The 25,913-nt window shown below is 41.0% G+C and overlaps 1 protein-coding gene across 2 annotated transcripts in view; it reads right to left on the minus strand.

The window, feature by feature from the left end:
- Window positions 1-16,107: 16,107 nt before the first annotated feature.
- Window positions 16,108-25,913, minus strand: part of kif26ab (kinesin family member 26Ab) — a 67,882-nt gene continuing 58,076 nt past the window's right edge. For both annotated transcript variants that reach the window (XM_038728844.1, XM_038728845.1), the window contains 7 exons: window positions 25,145-25,304; window positions 24,636-24,798; window positions 20,511-23,781; window positions 19,495-19,688; window positions 18,588-18,611; window positions 18,279-18,429; window positions 16,108-18,174 (listed from right to left, as the gene is read on the minus strand). In XM_038728844.1, the coding sequence (XP_038584772.1) occupies window positions 17,993-18,174; window positions 18,279-18,429; window positions 18,588-18,611; window positions 19,495-19,688; window positions 20,511-23,781; window positions 24,636-24,798; window positions 25,145-25,304 (4,145 nt within the window). In that variant the 3' untranslated portion in view covers window positions 16,108-17,992. The remainder of the gene's footprint in view (window positions 18,175-18,278; window positions 18,430-18,587; window positions 18,612-19,494; window positions 19,689-20,510; window positions 23,782-24,635; window positions 24,799-25,144; window positions 25,305-25,913) is intronic.

Genomic DNA, 25,913 nt, shown 5'->3' on the forward strand with positions numbered 1-25,913 from the left:
CGAAAAATGTTAATTTATTCCTTTGTCACATCTGATAAAGATATGATTGACAGCGCCAACAACAAGATTAAGCCTGATATGACAGCAAGACAATCATGGCAGACAAATGGCCAGTAATTCAATCACTGGTGCAGGACATGTAATGTCAGCCAGTCTATTGACTCTGACAGGCTGCACGAGGTGCTGGCAGACTTGTATTGACCCAGGGCACACAAACTGCTGATTCATCATTGTGTAAATTAGAGTGAGACTGGTCTCCTTCACCTTTGACCAGCGGCTTAGGAGGGGCAGACCTAAAAATTCAAAGAACAAACTCAGTGCAATGATTGCCACACCGACATCCATCTGGAGTATATTTGACACTGTCATGGTAACTATAAAATATTTAGTTTCTTACACAAAAATACAACCCAAAAACAATCTGCACAATGACTTATGAGGGCATTGTCCTGATCATTTCAAAACAATCACTTCTATGTTCCCTGGGCAACATGTGTTTGTGGTCTAATGTATCCAAAACAATGACTACTGATACCATGTATAATGTACCAAACAAATCCCTGAACACATTAAAAAATATTAGCCACACAATATTTAGGAGATAGCAGCACTAATGAAAAATAACATCCTACATCTCTTCAGTTCCCACTCCCATCACAGCTCAAGCATGCACAGTCATACCAGAACCCATTCATTAAACCATTTACGTCCAGCTGAGATGAACTTTGATTGAATTGATCTGGACAAGCCTGGTGAAGAAAAACTGATGGGCCACAATGTTTGGATTGGCTTCCAAGCTGCAAGAGAATCAGCGTGTCCGGAGGATTTATTGAACACATTACAGCAGGAAGCAGAAACAAGCGCCTCTCACCAACATGACTAATAACATTACAAAACAAAAAACGTAGTTTGTGTTAAGGTAATTACTGTTTGGACACAGTGATGGACAGAGTGAATACTGTTGATTAACGGCTACATCCATCCGCCACGATGTGAATAAACAACAGTGTCATTCAGGCTACTCATTTTACTGCCATCTAAACATGTTTTGGCCAATGTTTTCCTTTTTACCAGGGGCACAGCTGAGTCTGATATGCATAGGTGCCCAAAAGGGATGCTCATCTGACATCAGTGTGTTCTATGTGTATCTGGAGGGGAGGTGGGAGGGTGGGGCTCAATCATGGAGAACCTTAATCCGTTTCCTTACCTTTGTTCAAATGCCCTTACAAAGGCTTTATCAGAAAGAAGACAGAATGGAAACTAAAAGAAAAGTAAAAGGTAGGCAGGTCCTAGAAGTGACAGACTGCACAGTAAGTGGGGGCGCATGAGGATGGGTGTAAGTAGGTGGTGATACTTGTGCCATGACACCACAGCTGCACAATCTGTATGGAAGCAGGTGTTGCCAGCCTCAGGGGTTGGACCGTCTTTCACCTTACTGTACCTGATATTATTCCACCGCCCAATGCATGCAGAATAACACAGACGCAAACATGGGCAAACAAGCGTACACACAAAGAAAAGAGAGGTGGATGGGGGTGGAGACACAGGCAAGGTGAGCAAAGGAGAAGGCACAGCACACAAAAAAAGCTGCTGTTGCTTGTGTAAATTGGCTGATGCTGCCTCCTCTTTGCCAGATTAACTCCACAGGGCAAGGAAGAGACGGAGGGAGGGAAAGAGTGCGAGTGGGGGGCTGGGTTCAGTCCTTTCATCAAAGGGCCTTTCTTCCCTCCCTTCTCTGTCTTTCTCCATGTGAGGGAGTGCCAACTCCAGAGTGGGCAATCCATTCTGTGATTGCATGTCAAGAAGCGAAAGCTACATTGTCTACACTGGAAATCACACCTGGCAGAAATAACAAGCGTTGCCCAAAGTCTAGCAAAACATTATGAATCAATCACACACTTTCACATTCATAATTTTGTGTAACAAAAGCAGGGTACAGAATTTGTATGGACGTCAACCCAGTGGATCTGCCAAAAGCAAAAGGAAGAGCACTGGAATAACAATGAATTATATGGATCATCCTAGTGTCCTATTATTCTAATTTCAGCTGCTGTGTTTGGGTGCACTGTTTCCAGTCCCTACAGCCAGGATGTTTTAATATGTTGTGCCTGGCCCGAGGCCATGAGGCCGACCCTCAACCCTGAGAGACAGGTCTGCTGACACTCCTCTGCTCTCCATTGTGAGGCTGTCACATCCCTCTCTTAAATCCCCAGCCCACTTCTGTCTTCTTCTCTCCCCTGAGTGGGTGTAATTACATTAAGGAGTCAATCCATGCTCAACCTTCCTCTACCCACATCTCCATCCCACTGCATATCTTAGCATTAGCTTTCCCATAATCCTAACTGTGGGCCATAATAATTACCCGTGTGCAAGAGGCCACCCCCCTTTGCCTCCAAAACAAGACTTTGCTCACCTCTTACAGAAGTAATTGCTCACTCCTGAAAAAATGCAATTATAAACTTAAATGGCTTGTTACGTCATCTTCTCTTTCTTTAATCTGGTTCCGTTTAAAATGTTAAAATTTGTGCTGTGCAGCTATATATCATAATTATATAAACATTGACCAGGTTCATGTCTTAATAAATGAAAAAGAGATGTAATATAATTTACTAAATGAGATATAGCCTGTGAGGCAAAGATGTACAAAAGGTAGGTTTAAGTGGATGTCAATGAAAGATCTGAATATTAATCTCACTGTAAAAGACAAGTCAAAGGCAAAGGGAGGTGTAGCCATGCTCTTTATGGATAAATTGTGTCTTATTCAATCCGGAGGGGTTGAAGTTCACCATGCTAATCTGATTTGGGAATTTTCTCTCAGCTTGATAATTGCTTTAGCACCAAACCTGTAGTTGTAATTACATCACTTGGTTACTATCAGCATTCGGCTACTGTTAATCTAATTCTGTATGAAGTGGGTGAGCATTGCTCTAAAGTTGTCTAAATTGAGTTACAGGCTATCATTTTCAGCAAATTTGCCCAGATTTCCACAGCTCTTAGTGGATGACTAGCTGGTGTGCAAAGTCCCCGAGGAAATCAGAGCCTGATCAGACATGAAACTACAATGACAAAAGAATTGCTACATCAAAATAAAACATTAATCATCATGGTTTTACAATGGCATATATAGTATTAATGAGTTAGTCATCATTGCTTTGTTTGTTTTTTATTAGGGAAGCAGCTCAACAGAAATTTTAAAGAATGGACTTGTTACATAATTGTCAATTACTGTAATACAAGTTTAAGATTTTAAATTCCAGTTTAAAGTTATTTAATACCATAATGAATTTTACATTACAGCATCAATACTCATTTTATATGGGTTACAATAAAACATTTGATAAAACTGGAATTCTATTCAGTCTTCTTTATGCAAATCTGATGTTTGAGGGATGTATTTACTTCTGTCCCATATCTGTCAGTGTTTGAGTCTTAAGTTATGTTTCAATATGATCTCATAGAGCTAAATAAAGCAAGGATGCAAATCAGTACAATTGTTACACTATAATTTCTACAAATTAAAATGCATATTTTAAATTTAAGCAAGGGTAAGCTGAGGAAATACTGCTGTAACTACTTCCACTTGTATGAATTATCTCATGAAAGATAAAAGTGTTGCAACCATGTTCAATCATGTACAGCCTTACTGAATAATTCTCCATAAAGCTTTGATCGATTGGGAAGGAGAGAGGAGTACATTGTATTTGAATCATCTGTAGGACCTTGCATTGCTATTGGAAACGCAAGAGAAAGAAATGTTCCAGCACAAAGCTAAGGCACCATTTCTCTCTTCTCCTCATACATACTCTTCAAAAATATTTATCCATCCTCTGCAGGATGAAAACAATGAATTTTGCATGGCTTCCCTCCAAAGACAAAAGTGCCAACTTTGTGAAGAAGGCTGGCAGTGTGGTGCCCCCCAGAATCCACTCCAGACCCCCCACAAGGAACCTTGTCTGAAGTAACTCTGAGACAAGAGGAGATGCCTGCCTGCCTCATCGAGGCTCTGCTACTCCATATTCATGTGTGAACCTGGGGGGGTGGGGGGACTCTCTCATCAAACACAGCAAAAAGTCAAACTCAAAGCACCTCCTTTTTTGGATATGGCGGCCTGTTTGATGTTTGTAGGGGTGCACTGTCATGGAAGAAATAAAGATAGATAACAGGCACACCACTGTGTTCGTTTTTGTGGTGCAGAGTAGTCCCCCTGTAGTTAGTCCCCCGTGCACATAAAACAGAAAGTTCCAGCACATAAAAGGATCAGCGCTACATATTTTGTGGGTGTGATTTTGGTCCTAGCGATATAATGCTTTTATACAATTGTCCATTCATTTTGTGAAAAAAAGACTTGCAAATTATGCTTAAAGGTTGTTGTTAAAATGTACAGTAAATGAAATGGTTAATTTAACCTTGCCTGAGATGACCTATATGAACTATAATGTATTCCTTCGCAAAGCAACATCCATGCAAAAATCAGAAATTTGCCTCAATGGCCTTCACAAGCTTCGTACAACGCTACAATTAGCATAACATTAAAAGCTACAGTCATGTATGTATTATTAGAACCGGACACCAGAACTAAAGATGGTGTCTATTCAGTCCAAATTGTTCACATACAGCAAAACATTTTTCTTGCTTCTGGGTAAAATTCCAGGGTATGCGGTCCACTAAATATGCCCAGTAGTGTTTCACCTGCTCATGATTTCCCACTTGTCCCATAGACTTTACACTGTGATGACGTCACGCCACTGATTTTTAAATCACTTTTCTCAGCTAAAGGAAAAGGTTTAAAAATGTAAAACCTCCATGGATAAAAAATCCATAATAGAAAGAGTCATAATTGACTACGATTGTAGTTGGAGGTGTCCTATCAACAGTTTTACTCTTTTTTTAATAGTGATCTATGGGGCTTTTTGGGCTACAGGAGAATATTTTATGTAACAAAGACATGTAACAAAATTGGAAGCAAGGCTGAGCACCCTATCCAGGTCTTATTATACATCCATGTCTACAGTACATGCTACAAGGTATTCTACCCAGTAAGGGTGGATGGCTGCACTGCAGTGTGGTAAACATTCAGCCAAGAGCAACTTTGATGGACAATGCTGTGTTTTTTGCTGGAGCCCTCTGCAGCAGCAACCCTGCCTCGCCCATGCAGTGGTCTCCTTAAAAGAGAATGAGTCTGTGTTTTTTGACACAGTGTTAATGTTGGTCTGAACATGGCCTAAGGATACAAATGGCATGTTCACATGTCTCACAAACCAAAGTCATAAAAAGGTTCTTATTCAAGAACAGATGGTTAGAAGGTCTTTTAACGGGCAACAATACGCACCAAGCACTTGTGTGTGTTTCATGGCTGTGTGTGGCTTTGTCAGAAAGGATGAGAGTGGATGAGGCTGGCTGCCAACAGATTGTCAAAACCCCCTCAGTGCGGAGTCCAGCTGCTGATTGTACCGTTTAAATGCATTTTGTTTTTACATTGCCTTTCTTTCCACAGAGAGAAAGAGGGAGTTATAACCAACATACACAAATGCTCACATCACTATTCAAAAACTTTTCAGTTTAGGAATTAAATATAGACACCAGCCATATAACCTGGAATACCCATCTACTTTTTACTTATTGTAGTTCTGTCGACTCTGACCAACTTGAACATCTCAAAAGTGGGTACTGAGAGTTGAATATGTGCCCTCATTTCTCAAAGTAAAATGATGGCAGCGCTTTTCTTCCCTACGCTGAGAAGGGAGAGTCTTCTAAGGGTTCAAGTCTATTGCAGCTGTGCATGAGTGCTTGTCAACATCTTGGCCAAGATAAACAGAGTCTGTATGCATCCTGCATGCAACTGCATCCAGCATTGTCACGAGATGTTTGAGGCTGTTAACACTATTACACAACTGCAGAGTAATATAGGACCCGATCAGAGCGCAGAATAAGCAACAAACCAAGAATCCAGTGTTTCTCTTCTCAAGAATTGTTTGTCTTCTTGACTTCTGCCGGCTATAATTGTGTTACATTCTTTATCAGAGCATTTGGAGGTTTTATGGTGATGTGATTTATATGGGCTTGTGGCACGTTAATGATGCCAGGGAGCCTTGCCTGCCATCCATATTCATGAACAACTGTGTTAGGAGAGCTGTGGAGATGGAAGGAGGAGGAGGAGGGACTGCCACACGTCCGCAAAAAGTCTCACGAGCACGGAGTCTGGATTGTGGAGCTGCTGAGGCCTTGAGTTCACATGCCTGTAGGCATGGGCCCACCTGTTCATCCAGACTAGTCACATTCCCAAAGAGTAGATCAATGAGTATGAATGAACAAAGAAACAACATGCTGAGATCTGGATATTTAATGTGCAAGTGTCAAGTGGCTACTTACTTGCCATTTATTTTTTTCTAAATAGAGGAATTTAGTGTTTTTTATTTTTAATGACCTTTAAGGGGGAAAATCAGGGAAATGAAAATAAATGATTAGTTTTACCATTTCTTTAAATGATTAGATGGCCTCTGGCACTTAATCAGATGCAAATGCATTTTCCCTGTTTGAGTCGGGCTTGTCACAAGAGGATCGTGCTTATACTATATACTGCAGTGAACAGTGCAGCAGGAAGCAAAATGTATGAGGATATAAACGCATCACTTTTTTTAAATTTTAAATAGTATAAACCAAAAGTGATGAGCCAAAATGATATAGAATGACATGACATGTTTGCTTACACGTGTTGCTTTAGGGAGATGTAGCAGTAATACCATCCAACCATCCTATTCGTCCAGGCACAACACATCACTCCGAAATGCAAAGCCAGACTGAAGGATGTAACACTGCAGTGTGCAGTTAGAGTTTTTGCATTTGGACAGTAAGATACAATATCAAGCCTGAAAGCTTTCTGTCGGCCAACTAGGAGGATATCACCCGACTGCATCTCATGGCAACAGATTGGCCAAACAAGGATTACTGTAAAACTCCATATTCAAAATCAGCATGGTAAGCACATCTCTGATTAATTAACGGGTTCCCCAGATCAATCACCTCATTTCATTTTGTTAGAATTACTATATATTTATAATTCAGTCACAATTCAGACAAGCTGATAAAAAAGGACGTGCACTGAAATGTTCATAACTCCAATGATTGTAAAACAGTTATTACCCATTTGCCTATTCAAGTACTTAACTCTGAGGTGAGGGGCCGATTTAAAACCTCCATTCATTCTTATCTATATCAATAGAAAAGGCAGCAGGATTTCACGTCTTATTAGCGATCATGACCTAATCAATGAGCTGTGCCTTAAAACAGCTGACAGCTAATTACGAGGGCAGCTCTCTGTGTGTCACGCCATTCAGGTAACCAGTGGTAATTAAAGAGGAGGAAGAAATATCTGGTGAAGGTTGTTCATAGCGCAGCAGAGCGAACGGCATGTATACTCCAGGGTGAGGCCTAATTTGCTCCTAAACAAATCAATAAGCATTTCATCTCAGTTGCTATGGAACAACATATACTAAAACACAATGAACATTACTTTGGGGAAACTGGCACCAGAAACAATTTCACTGCCGTTATTTTGAATAATGTCTTGTTGATTTGTTTGGAGAAGAAAGAAGCATTGTCAAGGACATTATGTTTTGTTCCATCTTCAGGAGTTTCCATCCCGTTTCATTACTCTCATTACATTAAAGCAAGGACCAAAGTCAAATTACTTTCTTGTTCCTCAGTACAAACTAAAAAAACATGTACTTTGTTGTAAAAATTGATTCCCTCTATGTGACAGCTAACCAAACGGAATCATGTATTGTATGACACCAATCATAAAAAAAAGGAGGCTGGTTACTAGTCTCTGTGAATTTAATACCTTTGGGAATCTGCATAACCATACGATCTTCCATATGGGGCTCTGCAGAGAAATATAATCATAAAAGAAAATTAGCAGGGTCCTCCAGCAAAATAAATGTCATCCATGAATCTTTTGATATCTGGAGATATCCGCACACGCACACACACGCACACACACACACACACACACACACACACACACACACACACACACACACACACACACACACACACACACGACTTCAGCATAATACTTCAGAAGGACATTAGAGACATTGACTTCTGCAACTGCACAAATTCAACTCCTAGTTTGCTCCAAATCTCTGTCACTGTAATCAAAAAGCTCGGCAGTCCTGCTTATTACTGCAGTGGTGAGAGGTCCTCTAGGTTTTGACGAGAGTAGATGTGTGTGCCCCTGACAGGTCAAAGAGGTTATACTTTAAAGTGAACTAGATGAAAGCTGGAGTTGTGTGCTCAGGCGTCTGAGTGACGACACTGTTGACATGGAGCGAACCGGTGGCGGCCTTACATTTCAAGCTGTGGACGAGGGTCTTGGTGTGTAAGTGTCAGTCAGGGTCAGTAGACAATGCCATATCTCATTGTAGCAGTGTTCGACTTCAAATTTGTCAAGCTGAAACTGGACCTCTGCATGCATCACCTGTTTTTACTTTGTCGAACGGAGTAGCAAAATAGCAAACAATATCCACTAGACAAGTGGTCAAGTTGCTGTTAAATCAGACCTGAATGATTTAAATATAAACTATAAAAGAACATATTTTTTACTTGTACAACTTTTTGTAAAATAGGGCTTGCGATCAAATGTTTAGAGTATTAATTTCATATAAGACATTTGGAGAGCACAATAATATACCTTGTAGCTCTGTCTAAGAGCACTGGAATAAAAACAATGCTAAATACTTTAAGTATTCTGTTATATTTTTCACTTCAATAGTAGACTAATTGTTTCTATTTTAACATGATTGTCAGATTTAATGAAGCACAAACCAGACAAGTAAGAATGATCCAGCTAGTAATTCAGAGAACACATTTATTCTCCACCTTCTTTTGGCTATGAATGAATAACAGTCAAAATGAGGGGTGAGTGTACTAGCCTGCCAACCAACTCAAACAGGCAAACAGCAGGACGCGCGCTCCCTGCCAGACGAGCCACCATCACGGCAACTGTTGCCACGGCGCAGAGCTGCCAGCCTACTTTTGATTAGGGAGCGTCTTGGATGTGATTGGCTACAGTATGAATGGTGAGGCAAAGAAGGGTCTTAAATGTTGTGTAATTAACCTCTTCACTTGCACATATTCCACTTCAGACATTGCAACTACTGACAGCCTCCTGTCAGCAACCTGCACCAATCAAGCTCTAATCTGAGAGACAGAGAGGGAACACAAAGCCGGCGTTTGGGGCTGTCACCACAGTGGTGCGTCTGAAACTGTCTGATGAGACAATGCACTGTATCTCAGTGTTGACAATGAAGACCCCCCCTCACGGCTGCAATGGAAATGCTTGACGAAGAAAAAAAAACAAAAAACACCTAGCATCTATAATCATCATCATCATCATAATCATCATCTACATGTGTAAATGAAAACAGCACAATACAGTAAAAGGTGTGAGAGGAAAGCAGACGAAAGCATGATGGCTAGAACAAGGCTTTGTCTGATTGGTGGATTAACCCAGAGGTTGGACAATGACAGTTTTGATTCTAATTTTTTAGTCACAGTAAAAACATGCCAACTGTGAATGCACTACAAATAGTCTCACAATAAGGTCAACTACAGCCAGAAAAACACAAAAGGAGTGGGCAGATCAAAATATATACCAGCATTACATTACTGCAACATGCTCATAACACTGCACTGAAAACAGAACCAAAACATACACTGCTGCCAAGATTTCCATTAACATATATGGTACGCAATTACGTTTTCGCAAGATTCAGTGTACAACCAGGTTTGCAGGTTTGTACATCCTGCATCCTTTTTAATGGATCCGTTTCCTTCTTTAAAGTTTTAATTTCCATCTAATTAAACTATTTCATGTGGCTCATAGATACAACAACTGTTGCACTCTCTTATCTGCCAATGTGCTATGCAGATCCTTGCTGTTTTTGAGTGCACACAATGCTACAGTTAAATTAAACAAACCAAAAAAAAACTATTTTGTTTTTAGATAAGTACTTTAAAAGGATTTCTCACACTTGCAGTTTGTTTGTGTGTAGAATTCCAGTTTTTAAAAAAGGCAGGCAGTTTGATGCGATGTGTAATGGTTCCTGAGAAAGCTATCAAAGCCCTGACAAATAAAAATGGAATTCTTCAACAAGATACACAAAATTATTCATCCTGGTAAAAAGAGAAAGAAACACACAATTCTGCCAACCAATTCAGATCCAATTCACCTTATCAGTAGCCATAACAGAGACTTGAAACCACATTAGCCTTTGCATTTCATGAGTCATAGTTCCGGTAAAACGATGGTTCTTGCAATTTAAATTTAAACATGTACTGATCTATCCACCAAAAGAGACAAGATGAAAGATAAATAACTTGCCAATCACATCAAAGTGAACTGAATGTGAAATCATCCTTGCAGAAAGAAGATGCTTTACAAATCACTCTCTAAAATGTGTCCTACAATCTGCTCATGCAAGTCTCTCTCTCACACAGGCCTTCAAAACATAATCACCAGGTGGTAATCTGCTACTTATAATGTAATTATAAATATCCATCCTTCAGGGAAGATTTTATTTAAATATGAATGATTGCAGTTAGATATGTGATATACATAACACGTGTCAATACAGTTAATTGTATTTAGCCTTTACCACACCGATGATCATCACGTTCTGTCTACCTCTACAATTACCTCCCTCTACAACAGAGCTGCACGATATGGTAAAAAAAACAAAATTTTTTGACAGATATTATTTGTGACATGATTCATGATTAGTGGTAATGACCATTTTTGCATTACAATTTTCTAGGGGTGACCCGGAATAGTCGAAGATTCCATGCTTCAATAGGCGGAGCCTGATTCTACTGCCAATCTTCCATGCGAATCTTCACAGAGGCGTTATGAAACGAGGATCAAGCTATTTTGACTATATAGGAGTGTTCAACGTCTGATTTTACAAATATACCGGTTTTCTCCCAATAACTTATTATACAGCCTATTATGATATAAGTATCGACATATAATGCTGTAAATAAAAACTTGAAAAGAAAGAAGCTTTAAATAAATCTTTTTAAAGTGCGTGAATAAATCCAAAATTGAAACACTAACAATTAAGGAACGGGGGAGTCAGTGACGTGTGTGGGTGGTAGAAGGCGAGCAGAGCGAAAAGGGTCAGCATTAAGCTTCAGTTTTGTTGTAAATGTACACACACACACACACACACACACACACACACACACACACACACACACACACACTTCGACAATAGTCGACTACAGGCAAGACAATTCTGATTAGACTATGTAAATTCTTAATCGGGGATACCCCTATAATTTTCAAATCATGAGGATGTGACATTTGTTGGGGTCCATACCAAACAAATATGTTTTCTTAACTCTGGAGAACACTTGTAGCCCAGGTCATCTCTGAAGCACTACATTTCTTCATTATAATGCTATTTTGTCTCACATTTTACCTTTATCAAAAAAAAAAAAATCAAAAATGCAGCTTCTGTGATTTGGATGCTGCACTAGGCCACATTGCAGTTTGATGATATTCCAGTTAATTGTGCAGCCCCACTCTTCATCACATCTCGGCGTGTGGTTTGTTAGTTTGACCCCTGATCCCCACACGGAGCACAAAGGTACCAGATAAAACACAGTAAAGACCCATCAGCAGCAGTCTTTTCCTTGTGTCCTTGGGCTATGTGTTGTGTGGGGAGCCACCCTGTAGCCTTGGTTCTGCTGTCCACCAGATGGCTGCTGCTGGGAGCCAGCTAAGAGCCTGCCTGGTGGCCACTGAAACTTCAATGTAGAGGGGGATTTCGGTTATGAAGAAACGTCGAGTCAGACAGACTAATTAAAAAAGGTCTTTTTCATCACGCCTGCCCATCTGTTAAGAGAGCACAACCTGATGGAATGGCTGGCTATTCAGTTTCACTGTGCAATTAACAGCAACATCTCAGTGAGCTCTTTTTCAGGGATTATTTATCTTCTACAGGAATAATTACATTTTTTATGACCAGTGATCTCCTGAGTGCAATTTGTATATCTTTAAAAGAGCTGAAACCTTTTTAAAAAAACAAGACCACCTTAGTGTACTGCAGCCTACCCAACAATTGATGTAATCAAGTACTTCACACTGTCTATTTTTTCTGCTCAATTGTGTAGAAAGTTTTTTTAAAATCATAAATATTCATTGTGCATTAACTCCTCACATCAGTATTCTAAAAGCATTTTAAAACAGTGTTTCTAAACAAAGCCTTTATGTAAATCAGCGGTTATCTAAAAGCAATCTGAACCAAGGGACTACAAGACCACAGATACAACAAGGTCAGTGCATGTGGTGAAGAAAGTGGTTCTCCTCGTCACTCTTTGATAAGGTCAGTGCATCATGTACTGACCGAACATGATAAACCAATGACTGTTGTATGTGAATAACTAGTATTTTAAAACCACATACTGTAGCCTATTATGGTGAAGTCCTGTACAAATGAACAAATGAAGAGCTTTATTTTTTTTTAAAAGTAACACTCCATCTTGGCAAAAATATACAACATTCACATCTCCTGTGTGACTCATTCCTCCTCCAGCCCTTTCAGACTACATAATAGGATGACACTGCCAGCTCACTGTCAGACAGAATCACAGACTGGCTGTGTGGGTGCGTGTGTGTGCATCTTCATCACCTAGACACTCGTTACCTTGCCAGCTTGCGGGTCAACACACAACAGGCCGTTTGAACTCATGACCCACATCCTGCTCCTCATTACTGTCCAAACCAGAAAGGCTGGATGAGGATTCAGGAAGTTCAGTGACGGTAATACATGGGAGATGATTCACATTACAGTTTGTACCAGCATGGTAAATTATAGGCCCTATAGCATCTTCATCATTACAAATTGTAATGGAAACGCTTGCTGGTTCCCTAGCCCCGCCTGCCCCTGATGTTTGCTAAATTACACACATTAAACAAGGTTAAATCTTCAGTGATAGATCGTTTCATGTTGTCTCCAAAAGGCTAATTAGTTCACTTTCATATTATGGATTGCGTTGCTTTGATTTACTGCCGGTAGTGTTATCTCAGCTCAGTGACATGTTGTTAGACTTGTAAGGCAACCCATCCTGAATTTACAGTGCATATGCCTTCTGAACATTATGTCTTAAAAAAAAATATATATATAGGTGTCTGTCCTGGTGCAAAACCGCTCGCACATGCAATCTGTTTTGAGGATGGAGATGTCAATGGTTACGACCCGCCTGAAGCACAACCATGCAGGCAGAGAGTGAGTGTGTGTGGGGCTTACATCTTGCCTGGCCTCTGATAATTTAAGGACTTTCCACACCAGCTTGTTTTAATTACTGAGAATAAGTGGCAGCATTTGGTCAGGTTTATGGGTCTTCTTCAAAGAGCGAGCTTGGTTTAGACAGACCAATCTGTGGGACTGCAGAGCTGTAAATCCAAAACTGAACAACTACTACACCACTAACAATGCCCAGGGCAGATGCAGGCAGTGAAGGGGTGGGGAGGGGGGTAGAAAGGGTTCAAAAAGCCTGGTTTCCTTTAATATATATGAAGCTATATTGAACATTCAGTCTGACTGAAGACATGAGGTCATTTCAAATCATGAATAACAATAGCAAAGGAGTATAAGTGCAATTTTCTCTTAGAGGTTTGGGCCAACATTTGTAGGATTTAAACATGTATTAAGTGTCAAAGGGGCAAAGAGAACTCAATTACAAATGCTCTGACTCAGTTTGACCACAGTGAACGTTTCAGACGCTGGAATGTAACCAAGACGATAATGGAAACAAAGTCATAAGACATGAAGAAAGAAAAAGATATCAAATGGACTGAGAATTGGGGTTGATTGGGATTGCTTTGGATAAAAACTTCACAGAGGGCAGTGAATAGAGTTCCAAAACAGGAACACAAGGTCAGTTGAGGGGGGAGGGGGGGGACTCCTGACTTTTCATTGAACTCATTTTCTATTCTCATACAACACCCACCTCTCTGCTAATGATGGGAGCCCTGAGGCAAAGTGGGCTGGGATACACAGGGCTGACTGTGCTCAGCAGCCATCAGATGTCTGCAGCAGCCCAGGCCAACTGTTTCCACTCAGACACCGACTTCCTATGAGCAACGAGGTACAGTCTGAGCTGACAGGCTCTTGAGAGATTTCTCAAAAGGCTTTTACTGTCTGCCAAATCCCTGCATGCAGAAGATTAACTAAAAACTAATTTTAAATTGTTCCTACATTTTATTGGTCATATTCAGTGGCACACTAATTTGATCCTTCTGTATTGTTGACCTCTGCGTGGGACTGTCTTCACAAGGTGTCACAGAGTGCCAAAAAAACACTATGTCTGAAAGAAAAAATCACCCCAAAAATTTAATTTGAAACACAGTGACCAGCTGGTCTTTCCAGTCAGCCAAATTAACCTCTTATGCTTTTGATCAAAACAGAATTAACAGTGAGGAGGCAAGATGTTATTGCACAGCATGGTTCAATCTGTAGCTGAACCCATTCACAGATCTACAGTATAATACTCAACAGGACCTCATGTATCACAGTGAGCAGAAGGCCCTAATGCTACAGGGAGTAATTAATCACTCTGGACCTTCACCTTCTCTATGGATCTCTCTTTCCTACATCAATGTAGCGCTTTCACTGTTTTGACCACTGTTGAGTCAAGTTAGCAGAGACATCTCCAAATTCTCCCTCATGGAGCAAGCAGTCACTCACAACACATAAATTTATCTGGTGGTTTGTGAGATAAGGGATGATGAGATTATTTTTTAAATACTCATTGAAGAAAACGATAATCTTTGTGTCAACATGCATTTTGGGTCCAGCAGTCACTGTAGCCTGCCGTAGTAAACAATGACATGTTTGAAGCTGCTAACAAAATGCATCTTTAACCTAGGAAATAAAATTGTATCATGGTGGCATAACTGTGGTGAAACTAATGTAACAAAAATAGTCAACCTGTCATTGCCTGGCACCTGCTGCTCTGCCTAATTGATTCAATGTGCGGGCACACAGGTGTTTTCAGTTATTATGGCTGATTAGACTTTTGCTCAGGAGGACATAGCTAATTTTATGCTAGCTAGGAATTGCACGAGGTCTCCAAACTACACATAACAGTAACCAATAAAAAATGCTGTCGGTGTACGCTGTTTATTTTGTCAATTAAAAGAAATAAATCATATTTTCAGACTTACCTCTAGTGGTATAACCATTGGTGCTCATAATAGTGCCAATTTACATTTGCAAATGCAAATGACAGTTGAAATTCAACAGCGAAATTTCTTTCCTGACACAATGAATAATCCACAGAAGTCTCTGTCAACAGTATTTTTCGGTTTGGCCAATAGGCCTACTGGTAAGAACCTAAATTGCCCATACTGCTCAGGCGCATTAGGGGAATAATAACAGTACATTCTGGCCACACAGTCCAGAGAAGAGGTCAAAACAAGTAAAATAAGTGCAGACATTGGTGGTGTGATATAGACTAACATGATGTTTGTACAGCTCTTTTTGTATTTTATGCAACAAAATTTATTTAAATGTAATTGTTAGGCATTTTGTCTAATGCATAAAATACCATATGGCCAACTGTTATGTTTATATAATTAAACTAACAGAAATCTACTAACAAATTAAATAGATTTGCATAAAATTAGAAAAGCTACAGCCTGCTAAAGTAAGTAATACAGGTGTCTGTTTTTACTGTATATTAGTCAACATTCTTAAGTAGCTCTGGTTGTAGATGCGAATGAGACAATTTATGAAAATATAAATGAGAGCAAGTAGATTGGGAATGTTATTGTTTGTGGGGAGAGGGCTTAGCAAATTAACTGACAAAACTTGTTTGGATTTCCCAAGAAGATTGGAGACTTACAAAAACAGCTGATACACATTGAAGTTTTCCCTCTTGATGCTGTCTTGTGATCAAATGACAAAGATTCCCTCTTGGCTGCCTGGTGTAGTAAACTATAGCTGCATTCTGCCTTTCCTTATTTGCAATGGTGTGGAAACAATTGCATCAATATAGAATATGTTAACGGAGGAAAAACATTCAACTCTGAATCATCGGTAAGAAGAAACATTTTATTCACAGGTACTGTAAAAGTAAAACACAAGCTGCCATATCATACATTTATACACAGGGTTTGAAAATCCTATACAAAAACAAAGATCTTCGAAAATATGAAGTTTTGATATGAAATATGACCTTACATATAATAATTTCTTGGAAAAAGGTCTTGGTTTGGTAATAGTTATTTAATTCATAAGCCTAACCCCACTAGTGAAAACTGAAGTTATTGTAGAAAATTAGAATGGTAAAAATGGAGTAGAAATCATTCTTAAAAATGATTAAAAATCTCATGCAGCATCTTCAGAGAGGGCCTGAGAGAGTACATCTTTGTAAAAGAAAGAAAACAAAGGCATATTTGTCATTGATATAGAAATCAAACATACCAAAATACAACAAAGCCAGTTTGCTTTTCACAACAATCATTTTCACTGATCATCTTTGTTCTCTCTGTGTCAGCCGTTTGATTCATAACAAGCACATTCTGGCAGCTACAAAGAGCTGATATCATGATTGATTTTCCTAAACAATGTCACGATCGTTGGCTCTTATTCACTGCATCATTCCACAGGAAACTAACAATTTTGGAGTCTTTGTTTGAAACATCAACTTTGTTAATTTGCCTATTTTAAAAAAATAACAAGGGACAAAAGAGGCCAAACTGTGTTGCTGCCCTTAAGTCAGTATTGAGGTTCTTACAGTAGTTGCAGTAAATGTATTGGAATGCATAGAGCGGAGGCTTGAAAAAGTATTGTATAGGAGGCCAGTAGACTTGTGCTATTTTATCTATGCCTCTTTGCTTTACAGTGTATAGCACCAAGTCCAGGCCCATTTGGAGAGAAATTGGGCTTACTGATGAGCACTGCTATCAGCGTAACCATTCATCATGTTATCCTCATTGACTAGTGTAGGGAGGATTGGGTCTCTCAAGGTTGCATGACCACATACTGTACTTAGGCACCAGAGAGAATGGCTGAATCAAGAATAATCACTCACTATCCATCACAGTGGCCCTCTGATTGATATGTTTGGCTTAATCTCTCATTTTCAGTGAGATAGACATAGGCAAGCCCAGCTTGAATAAGCTCTCCGTCCTCCCAAACATAACTGCTGCTTTATCTTAGTGCATCCACTGAGACTCATTTTGATCAAGGCAACTGGAGAGAAAAACATTCACTCAACCCTGCTAGCTGCCACAGGCCAGCTGATAGGTGATGAGTGACAACAGCAATTGCAGTCCTTGATGAGATAACATAGTCCAGTTTGAAAATCTAGAAAAACTACAGAACCAGAGTTAACATAAGGCGCAAGAGGCTGAATGAACATGGGTAAAATGCTGACTGAGGTTTGAAACAAGAGAAAAGGCAAAGTCTGGGAGCGCAATAACATTAGCTTATTGCTTTTTCTTTTTTCTTCTTTCTTTTTTGCCCTTAAAAGGACATTTGTACACACCACATAATCATATAAATACACTATACAATGCAATATAAAAATTTCTTAAAAGCAATATGTTCAGGGTTTGCTTAGGTATGCTTAAGATACCTACACAATATGAAAATTAATGACTCAAAACAAAATAATAAAAAAAGGCACTTCCAGGTGTAGCTCAGTGACTCTTGAGTAAGTGATGGCCACTACCTTGCCATACAGGCAACCACATTTGTGCTCGCGTGTCATTTCTATGCCATTAGAATATGTCCTGGACAACGAGGCACTGTAGCTAGGTGGTTAAGATTTCCTCTGTTTTCATGCAAGGTTCCACTCTCATCTCATCTCTTGTCATTTGTTGTTCTTCATTCCGGTGATATTTATAGACTGACAGCTACATTTCATCATCCTTTGTTTTCTCACTTCCTCGATTCTCCAACTCAACTTTCTTATGTCCTCAGACTTCAACTTCACGCAGTCCCTCCAGAGCACCAGGTGTTTGCATGCTGATGTCAAAGCAGGTCACCATCATGACACGGGACTTGCATAGATTGACACAGAACTCCAGCTCATCTGTGGCCTGTGCTAAGGCCTCTAAGTACTCCGCAGACTCTTTATCCAAATCCTGGTCTACCTCAACTGTTGAAAGGAAAAATTAATGTTTGGTCACATGGTTTGTCACCAAAGATGTTCTACAATTTAGAAGTGAACTTATATTAGAAGAACATTTAGTAGTTACTTACACTCTCCTATCCACTTGCTGGGGTCCATCATCAGTCGTGCTTTGGTATCTTCCAGCTCCTCCAACAACACTTCATGCTTTGCCCTCAGTTCCTTTACTTGCTGTTGCCTTCTCTCCAGCATCTTCAGTTTACTGTTAAAATACTGTAGGCCCTGAGAGAAAAAGAGAGATTATTAATTACAATGACCACAGCACAGTTGACAGAAGTAGTTGAAAGTAAACTGTCAACTGAAAGTCAAAAAAACAGTATATGTTGAACAGCATGATACGCTAATAATAAAACCTCAGTCACATTGAAAACTTTGCCCACCTTGTCAACATCCTGGAATGGTTGCTGAAGAGAAGATAAGGGGAAAATAGATAAAACAAATTAGCATGTTAAACAAGACAGCATATTTTATGAATAGAATATATATAGTTAGTAACCATATCTAGACACGAGTTACTGATGCACATACATGAGATTCTGATTTTGTGATGGAAAATCACAGAAAAGCTATTGTGTCATTAAGACAGTTTAGGCTGGGAGAAGTTAAAGATATTTTTTTCCTAACTGAAAGTAAATCAAACTACCATCTAGCTGATTTAATATCTTCTCTTAACAAATCCCTGTCTGGCTGCACCGAACTTGTGTTAATGATTTAATTATCCACAGAAGAGGAGTCAGCTATAAAAAACGATCAGGCGGCCAGTGATGAGTGCTAGCGGTGTGCTGATTTGGGCTGGTGTTGTTCACCCTTGCATTCATCTCACATTCCCTGACCAATCTTCTCATATCGTCTTTTTAATTTTTACCCCCTCCCTAACATCACCGCCACGGTCAGCAGTAAGGCGAGTCATCGTTCATGTTCAAACCAATTAACCCTAGTCAGTAATTGCCTCTTGAACTTTTGACTCTTCCAGAGGATTGCTGCCAAAATACCAACCTCTGGGTATCTGCATACAGACATTTTAAGTCCGGGATTTGCCACTGAGCTGACTGAAGGTCAGACGTCTGAGACATATCATTCCTGTCTTGTTCTTTAAAAAGAAACTGGGAGGGAGACATTCCCACAACGCAAGTCTATGTGGCACATCTTGAGCGTGTGTGGCATCAATGTTGCACATGCAAAATATTGGTGGGGATTAGCAAGTGGGATTTAAGAGACCTTGACCCAGACATTACAAAACAAGTTCAGCAACATGAACCACCATGTAGAACAAGTTAGTTTGCTCACCTCTGCAGTTTCCTCCTGACGCCGCCTCTGGAGTCGCTCCACATCATCAATCTCATACACCTTGATTTCAAAAGGCTCCTTCAGCGGCCCTGACATAGGAGGCAAGTCCACCCACTGGCCTGCTGTGCCCGGCTTCTTCCCCAGGGAAGAGGTGTCAGGCAGGGGTGCTGGGATAAGCCGTCTTCTCTGGAAGCCTACAAAGCCATGTATATGGTCAGACAGGCATCATTTATGTTGGTGACATACAATAGTAGTATTCACTTGGGTTTATGAGTAAATATGTATGAGTCTAATCTCTGAGATGTAAAGTGATGCAAGGCTTTACAGGTTGTGGTGACTGCATATTTATAAGGGTTTCATGAGTTACTATGTTGTGTGTATGGTCAGCCTGAATACATCCAAAAGGTTGGTTTAATGCACATGAATTCAAATATATACACACACACACACATATATATATATATATATATATATATATATATATATATATATATATATATATATATATATATATATATATATATATATATATATATATATATATATATATATATATATATATATACACACACACACACACACACATATATACATACATACACACACACACACAATATATAGTTATAACACACAAGGCTACAAAAACTTGAACCAGGTCACTGCTGCTCATGTTCAGATCATCTTGATTAATGAAGTTGTCTTGTTTGAAACAATCATTCTCATTTTCCCCTGTATGTATGAATAATGTATGCTGCTGATTCAGGGGAAGAGAAAATCCCATGAAATACCAATTCGTGAATGTAATAAGAATGGATTCATTAAGTTAGAACCGCTATATGGCTAATTTCCTTGGAGAGAGCATTAATTTCTGGATACTATTTCAAGGCGTGTGTAGCTTCACGGGGCAAGCATTATTGATAGCTCTGACATACACTGCTAGTACCAGTATACCATAATATTTGTGAATATTACCTATTGGTACATGTAAAACCCCAAAACCCAAATTAGTTTCTCACCATTTGCTCTCTTCTTGGGAAACTTGGAGCTCTTTGTTCTGCCTGAAGATGACATGCCGCTCTCGCTCATGGAGTCATGGGCAGAAGAAGCACTGCCTGTGGCTTCACTGTCACGGATCATGCTTTCATATCCGCTGCTGCCACCACTGTGGTAGAACAGAGCTGTGCGGCCCATAGCTGGAGGCAGCTCCCCGCTCAACACACTACTGTTGTCACTGCCATGGCCGCTGCTGTAGCGCTGAGGCCGCCTGGGCGCTGTAATTTTGCTGTATGGAGAGGGCAGCATGGCTATAGGGGATTTGTCATCACTCACGTTCACCCCGCTGTCATTCCCACTGTCTGAATCTCCTGAACCTCTCATGTGTTTGCCCGATATGTTGCCTGTTGCCAGTTCGCTCACACGGCTGTTGGCAGCCCTCATGGCCTGCTTTGTGCCCATGATAGTTCCTCTCCCAGGCTTACTGCTGACAGCAGCAGTGGTTCGCGGAGCTGATGTCCGTCCTGATGGAGGGAGGTTGGCATTGGTATTTCTGGTTACAGGAGCGGTCAAGGATTTGGTGGAAGAGCTTAGGCCCTTGGAGTTGTTTGCTGAGAGTGAGCGTGCCTTACTACCACTGACTGTTCCTAATGCTCTGGGATTAACACAAGCTTTAACCAGACCAGGTCTGCTAAGACTTCCTCCACTTGGGGATGATGGACAGGTAGCTATAGGAGAGCTAGATGAATTAGGAATACCAAATCTTGGAATGGATTTGCTGGATTTCCCACTGCTGCTCCCCAGACTTGCCCCACTGTTCTCCCTACTAAGTGCAGCTCTGGAACCTGATAAGGACAGACTTTCACACCTTTCCAGGGACATTTGACTGCCATAATGCTGTCCACCATCTCCTCTAAGCCCTCTGGCCTTCAGGCTGGAGGTAACTCTTGCTGTGTTGAGGCTAGAGTTTTTGAAACTGGTGGAGTCTACTCTTTGACGTATCTCAAGCTCATCCTCTGATACAGCTGCCCTTGCTCCAGATGCCCTCCCTGCTTCCCCATATGCTGACTGTAAGGCACTTTGGGGCAGCAGGGTCTTAGTCTTATGGTCAAGACTGGACTTTCTCACCGGAGGGGGCGGGGGTGAAGTACAACCTGGTTTAGGGAGATTGCTCGCTTTCTGTGAGTTAGCCTTGTTGTTTTTCCCCAGAGAGGAGAATTTAAGGCTTGTGGTAGATGCAATAATATCTTGGTTTCCCTTGTAGTCTGTGGAGGAATGGATAACGGGCACTGTTCCCAGGGTGGTGGCACCTCGTCTCAGCTGAGGCATTTTGCTGGGTGGATTCTTACTGGCTGACTTCTCACAGCCATCGACCACCCTCTGGGATGAGGTAGACCCCAGCACCTTGGATGGGCGAGGTACACTGTTGCTATTATTGGGTGTCTTGCTGGAAGGGATGCCACTGGGGGTATTTCTGAGAAATTTGCTGGTGCTGTCAGAAAACTGAGGTTCTGAATGGTTGTCACTGCGCTGCCAAGGATCCTCCTGCTTAGCCTCTTGCCTTGGTGGTTCTCGGCTGCTGCTGCTGCTACTGCTGCTACTGGGAGAGATGGATGAGGTAGGTTTAATCTTCCTGGGAAGACTAGAGTGGACTATGGAGGGGCACTGTGGAAGTTGGGAGGAGCTAAGTGAGTGAGCTTTAGTTATTTTAGATGTGAATCTGAGGGAGCCTTTGGCTGATTCCGGAGATGGGGGGCACTTTGTCAAAGATAGTTTGCTTGAGGCAGCACTATCACTGTCTAGTTCCGAAAAACTAAATCCACTGTCATTTAAGGAGTTCTTGGGATCTCTAGGAGAGGATACACAGTGCAACATATCCAGGGATTCGATGTAAAAGGTGGCCTCTGGTCCCATGTGTTTGGGCTGTGGAAGGAAGACGTCCGTAGAATGAGCCCCTTCACTCTCCAAGGTGCAGACACTAACCTCACTCAGCCAAGAGCTGATAGATGAGCCCCTGCTATCTATACACTCCATTGCTCCCTCCTGGAAGGGTGGGACCACTGCAACGTTCACCTCTGAACCTCCCACGGCTGACGTGTAGGCATCAAATTCATCATTGATGCTGCTGATGATGCTGACAGGTCGGGAACCAGAGGCCAGAGCCTGAAGGGAGCAGTCACTGTTAAAGCTGATAATACTGGATGGCCGAACCTTATCTACAATACTGCCTATAGACAACTCCTCCACCACAGTGAACACCAGCTCATCCTCTCCGTTCAGCTCCACCGGCTGCTGCAAGGTGACAGTGGCTCTAAGGATGTCCCGATCCAGACATCTTTCCCTCAAGGTAGAGCGCACCTGGCACACCTCTACAGGAGCTCTGAACAAAGGGGAAGTGTAAGGATCCCTCCTTTTCACAGCTTGGTAGCTCATTCCTACAGGAGGCATTCTGGTGCTGGATCTTTCCTCATTGTCTGTATTTTGCATGCTGGAGTCTCTCTGCTGTGAAGGAGGTGGGGCTGGTTTAGGCAAAGCTTTCTTGTTGAAGTAGACCTTCTCCCTCACAACAGGCTCAGAATTAGGCCCTGCAGCAGTTGCTAGTTTGTTAGTGACTCTGTTTTCTGAAACCAAGGCTTTCTCACCATCAGCGCTGGTTCTGCATACATTTTGAACACTATCAGATGGTGCCCTTTCTGCAGGTATGCATTGCGTCTTGACATTGTCCAGTTTAGATTTAGTGTTGGGACTGCAGGATGGTTGTGTGGCAACAGATTTTGGAGATTGTTTGGGTGAGATGCCCTCTTGGGTGTAAGAAGTATTTGCTACAGTCTTTGGTGAAAGAGAGCCTTGGCTCTCCTTAGATTTGTCTGTCTTGGGGCTAGCCTGGCTTCGCTTGCCCTCTCCAACAAAGACAGTGGGTTCTTCACTGCCATCTATACACTCCAGCCTCTCCTGGAGCTCTGCAAATGTGTTGCATTTAAAGAACTGGTCTCTGTCCAGAGGGCCATCTTTTGCAGACTTCTTCTTATTTAGGGAGGGGATGATTGGAACAAAGGCAGGTGGGCCTTCATTGTCACTAAGCTCCCTGTCTGAGATCGCAGTTCCCCCAGGGCCCACGTAAATGACAGTATCACAAGACTGTTCACTACTGGAGGAGTAGTCGGGGTCACTGAGCATTGAGGGCAGGTCTGGGTCCAGGGCAACTGTCCGAGGGTGGAATGGCCTGAGGTGGGGCGGCCGGCGGATCCTCCCTTCCTCACAGGAACTTTCCCCTCCAGATGAACTGGAGGCGTACTGCAAAGAGTTAAAGCAGAAGAGAAGATCATCTAAAAATTAAGTGATGACAGTAATGTGGATTCTATATTCTTACAACAACAATCAAGTCATTTTATAAAATCATTTTATTCCTTTTTATTAATAGTAGATCCATTTCTTGACAATTTCATAGTGAAATCAATTGTAGGGCAAATATTAATTCTTCTGACCAGTTAATTCCTCCATTACCAGTCGATATTTATCTAAAGGTTAAAAGTGCACATCAATATGAAATTAATGTCAAATTGCTGCATGTGGACTGCTTTATAAGCATGCCTAGGACCAATACCAAATAAATACATGCTGTCATTCCACCTAAGTATCTGGAGCATATATTGCCCTAATCCGAGCAGCATTGCACACTTCCTTGGGCAGTGGTATTGATTGCATGATTATTTGTTGAAGAGCTGAGAAAAACTAGCTCACTGCACTGATAATCTTTTCATTTGCAGAAGCATTCACATGTTCATTTGCTTAATAGCTCCAAAATTAAGGACTTGAGTCATGGCATGAAATATGATGAATGTCAAACTTCCACATGCACATTAGGAATGTACAGTAACTGCTATAATAGCAACTCTTAAATATAATGTTAAAGAACAGTGACTCTGCATTTCTCATTTATAAACAATGAACAGCACTAAATGGAGCACTGTCATCACGGGAATCATTATTCAGAAGTATTATAAGTTAGGTTGCCAAATGCCTCTGATGTTTATTTGTAAAAATCTACCATTATTGCTGGCACTAGATTTTCATACATTACTTGTGTATCAGTTTATTACTGCATATGTTTAACCAGATTATCAGTGCTAATCAGTTTATCAGTATACCTTAGATTTCTTTTTCCTCATGCGGTGGATGCGGGATGCCAGCTGGATAGTGGTGAGTGAGTCAGTGTAGTTGGCGGGGGAATCTGAGATGTGGGCGATCATGGTGGTTCTGCAGTTGATGTTGCCAAGGGACTCCCTCAGCAACATTGTCAGTTTGCTGTCCCTACAGGGCACATTTACATCGTTATTAGCAAACGGCACAGTGATATTTCAAAATGACAGTAAAGGTAGCTGACTTGATTCCAGGAGCCATTTTGAATTCTCTGAACTGAAAAATACTCCCAAATGACGAGTCAGTAGTCTTTTTATACCTGAGTAACTACAATATAATCTTGTGCAACACCAGTAAAAGTTATTATGAGACTAACTAAACAAACTAAATAAACAGTCACACAGCAAACTTGCTGTGACTGATGACACATGCAGCAACTTGCCTGAAACAATTACTTATAGATATCACTTAACAGAAGCTAAAACACAGACTGTACAACTAACGGTGGTGTTCTTACCTGTAAGGTACATGTTTTGCTCCATTTGCTAAAGCCATAATGACATTTCCCAGTGCGTTTAGAGAAAGACACAAGCCTCCCCCTCCGTCTCTACTTTTACTCAGGACCTTTTCACAGCTCCCCAGGTCGATGAGGTGCAGCCTGCTCCGTCCGCCTGACACTGTGTCAAACACAGAACAAAAACCAGGTGAGCACAGCACAGACACTCCCTCTCTGAAATCAGTTCCTCACACACAGTGCTGTGATGACAGGAGTGGCATAGCTCAGCCCAGACTAAATGGGTGACTGTCAGACCTGTCTTGATTTATTTATGAGTAAGATTCCCACAATGAAGTCATTCAAATTGCCGCCTGGTACTGGAACTCCAAAGAAATGTGTAACTCATGGTAATAGGAGACTCCATTGGTTAGACACAGAATCCACTGACAATCACAAACACACACACACAGTCCCTGTCTGATGATTTAAAATACAGCGAGAGGGAATTGGCTGCCATTGCAAATATCACAAGGCTACACATTGTTATGTTGGTGACTTATGTGATTGCAACAGCAGCAACAAAACAACTCTTGCTCTCTCATACTTACACTCTCTCATACATGCATACAAACACATCTCTGTCTTGCAGAGACCACAACCAATTCATCCATAAACATTGCAAATAAGGGACTGATGTGTCGGATGTTCCATTCATAGTATATAGTATATATTTAGTGCCATCCTCTGCCATCTAGCTCACAAAAAACACCTCATCATTATTCAGTGTGAA

The sequence above is a fragment of the Micropterus salmoides genome, unplaced genomic scaffold (assembly GCF_014851395.1).
Source record: "Micropterus salmoides isolate LMB-PRFRI ecotype aquatic unplaced genomic scaffold, ASM1485139v1 Ms_hic_scaffold_19, whole genome shotgun sequence".
NCBI classification, from domain to species: Eukaryota; Metazoa; Chordata; class Actinopteri; order Centrarchiformes; family Centrarchidae; genus Micropterus; species Micropterus salmoides.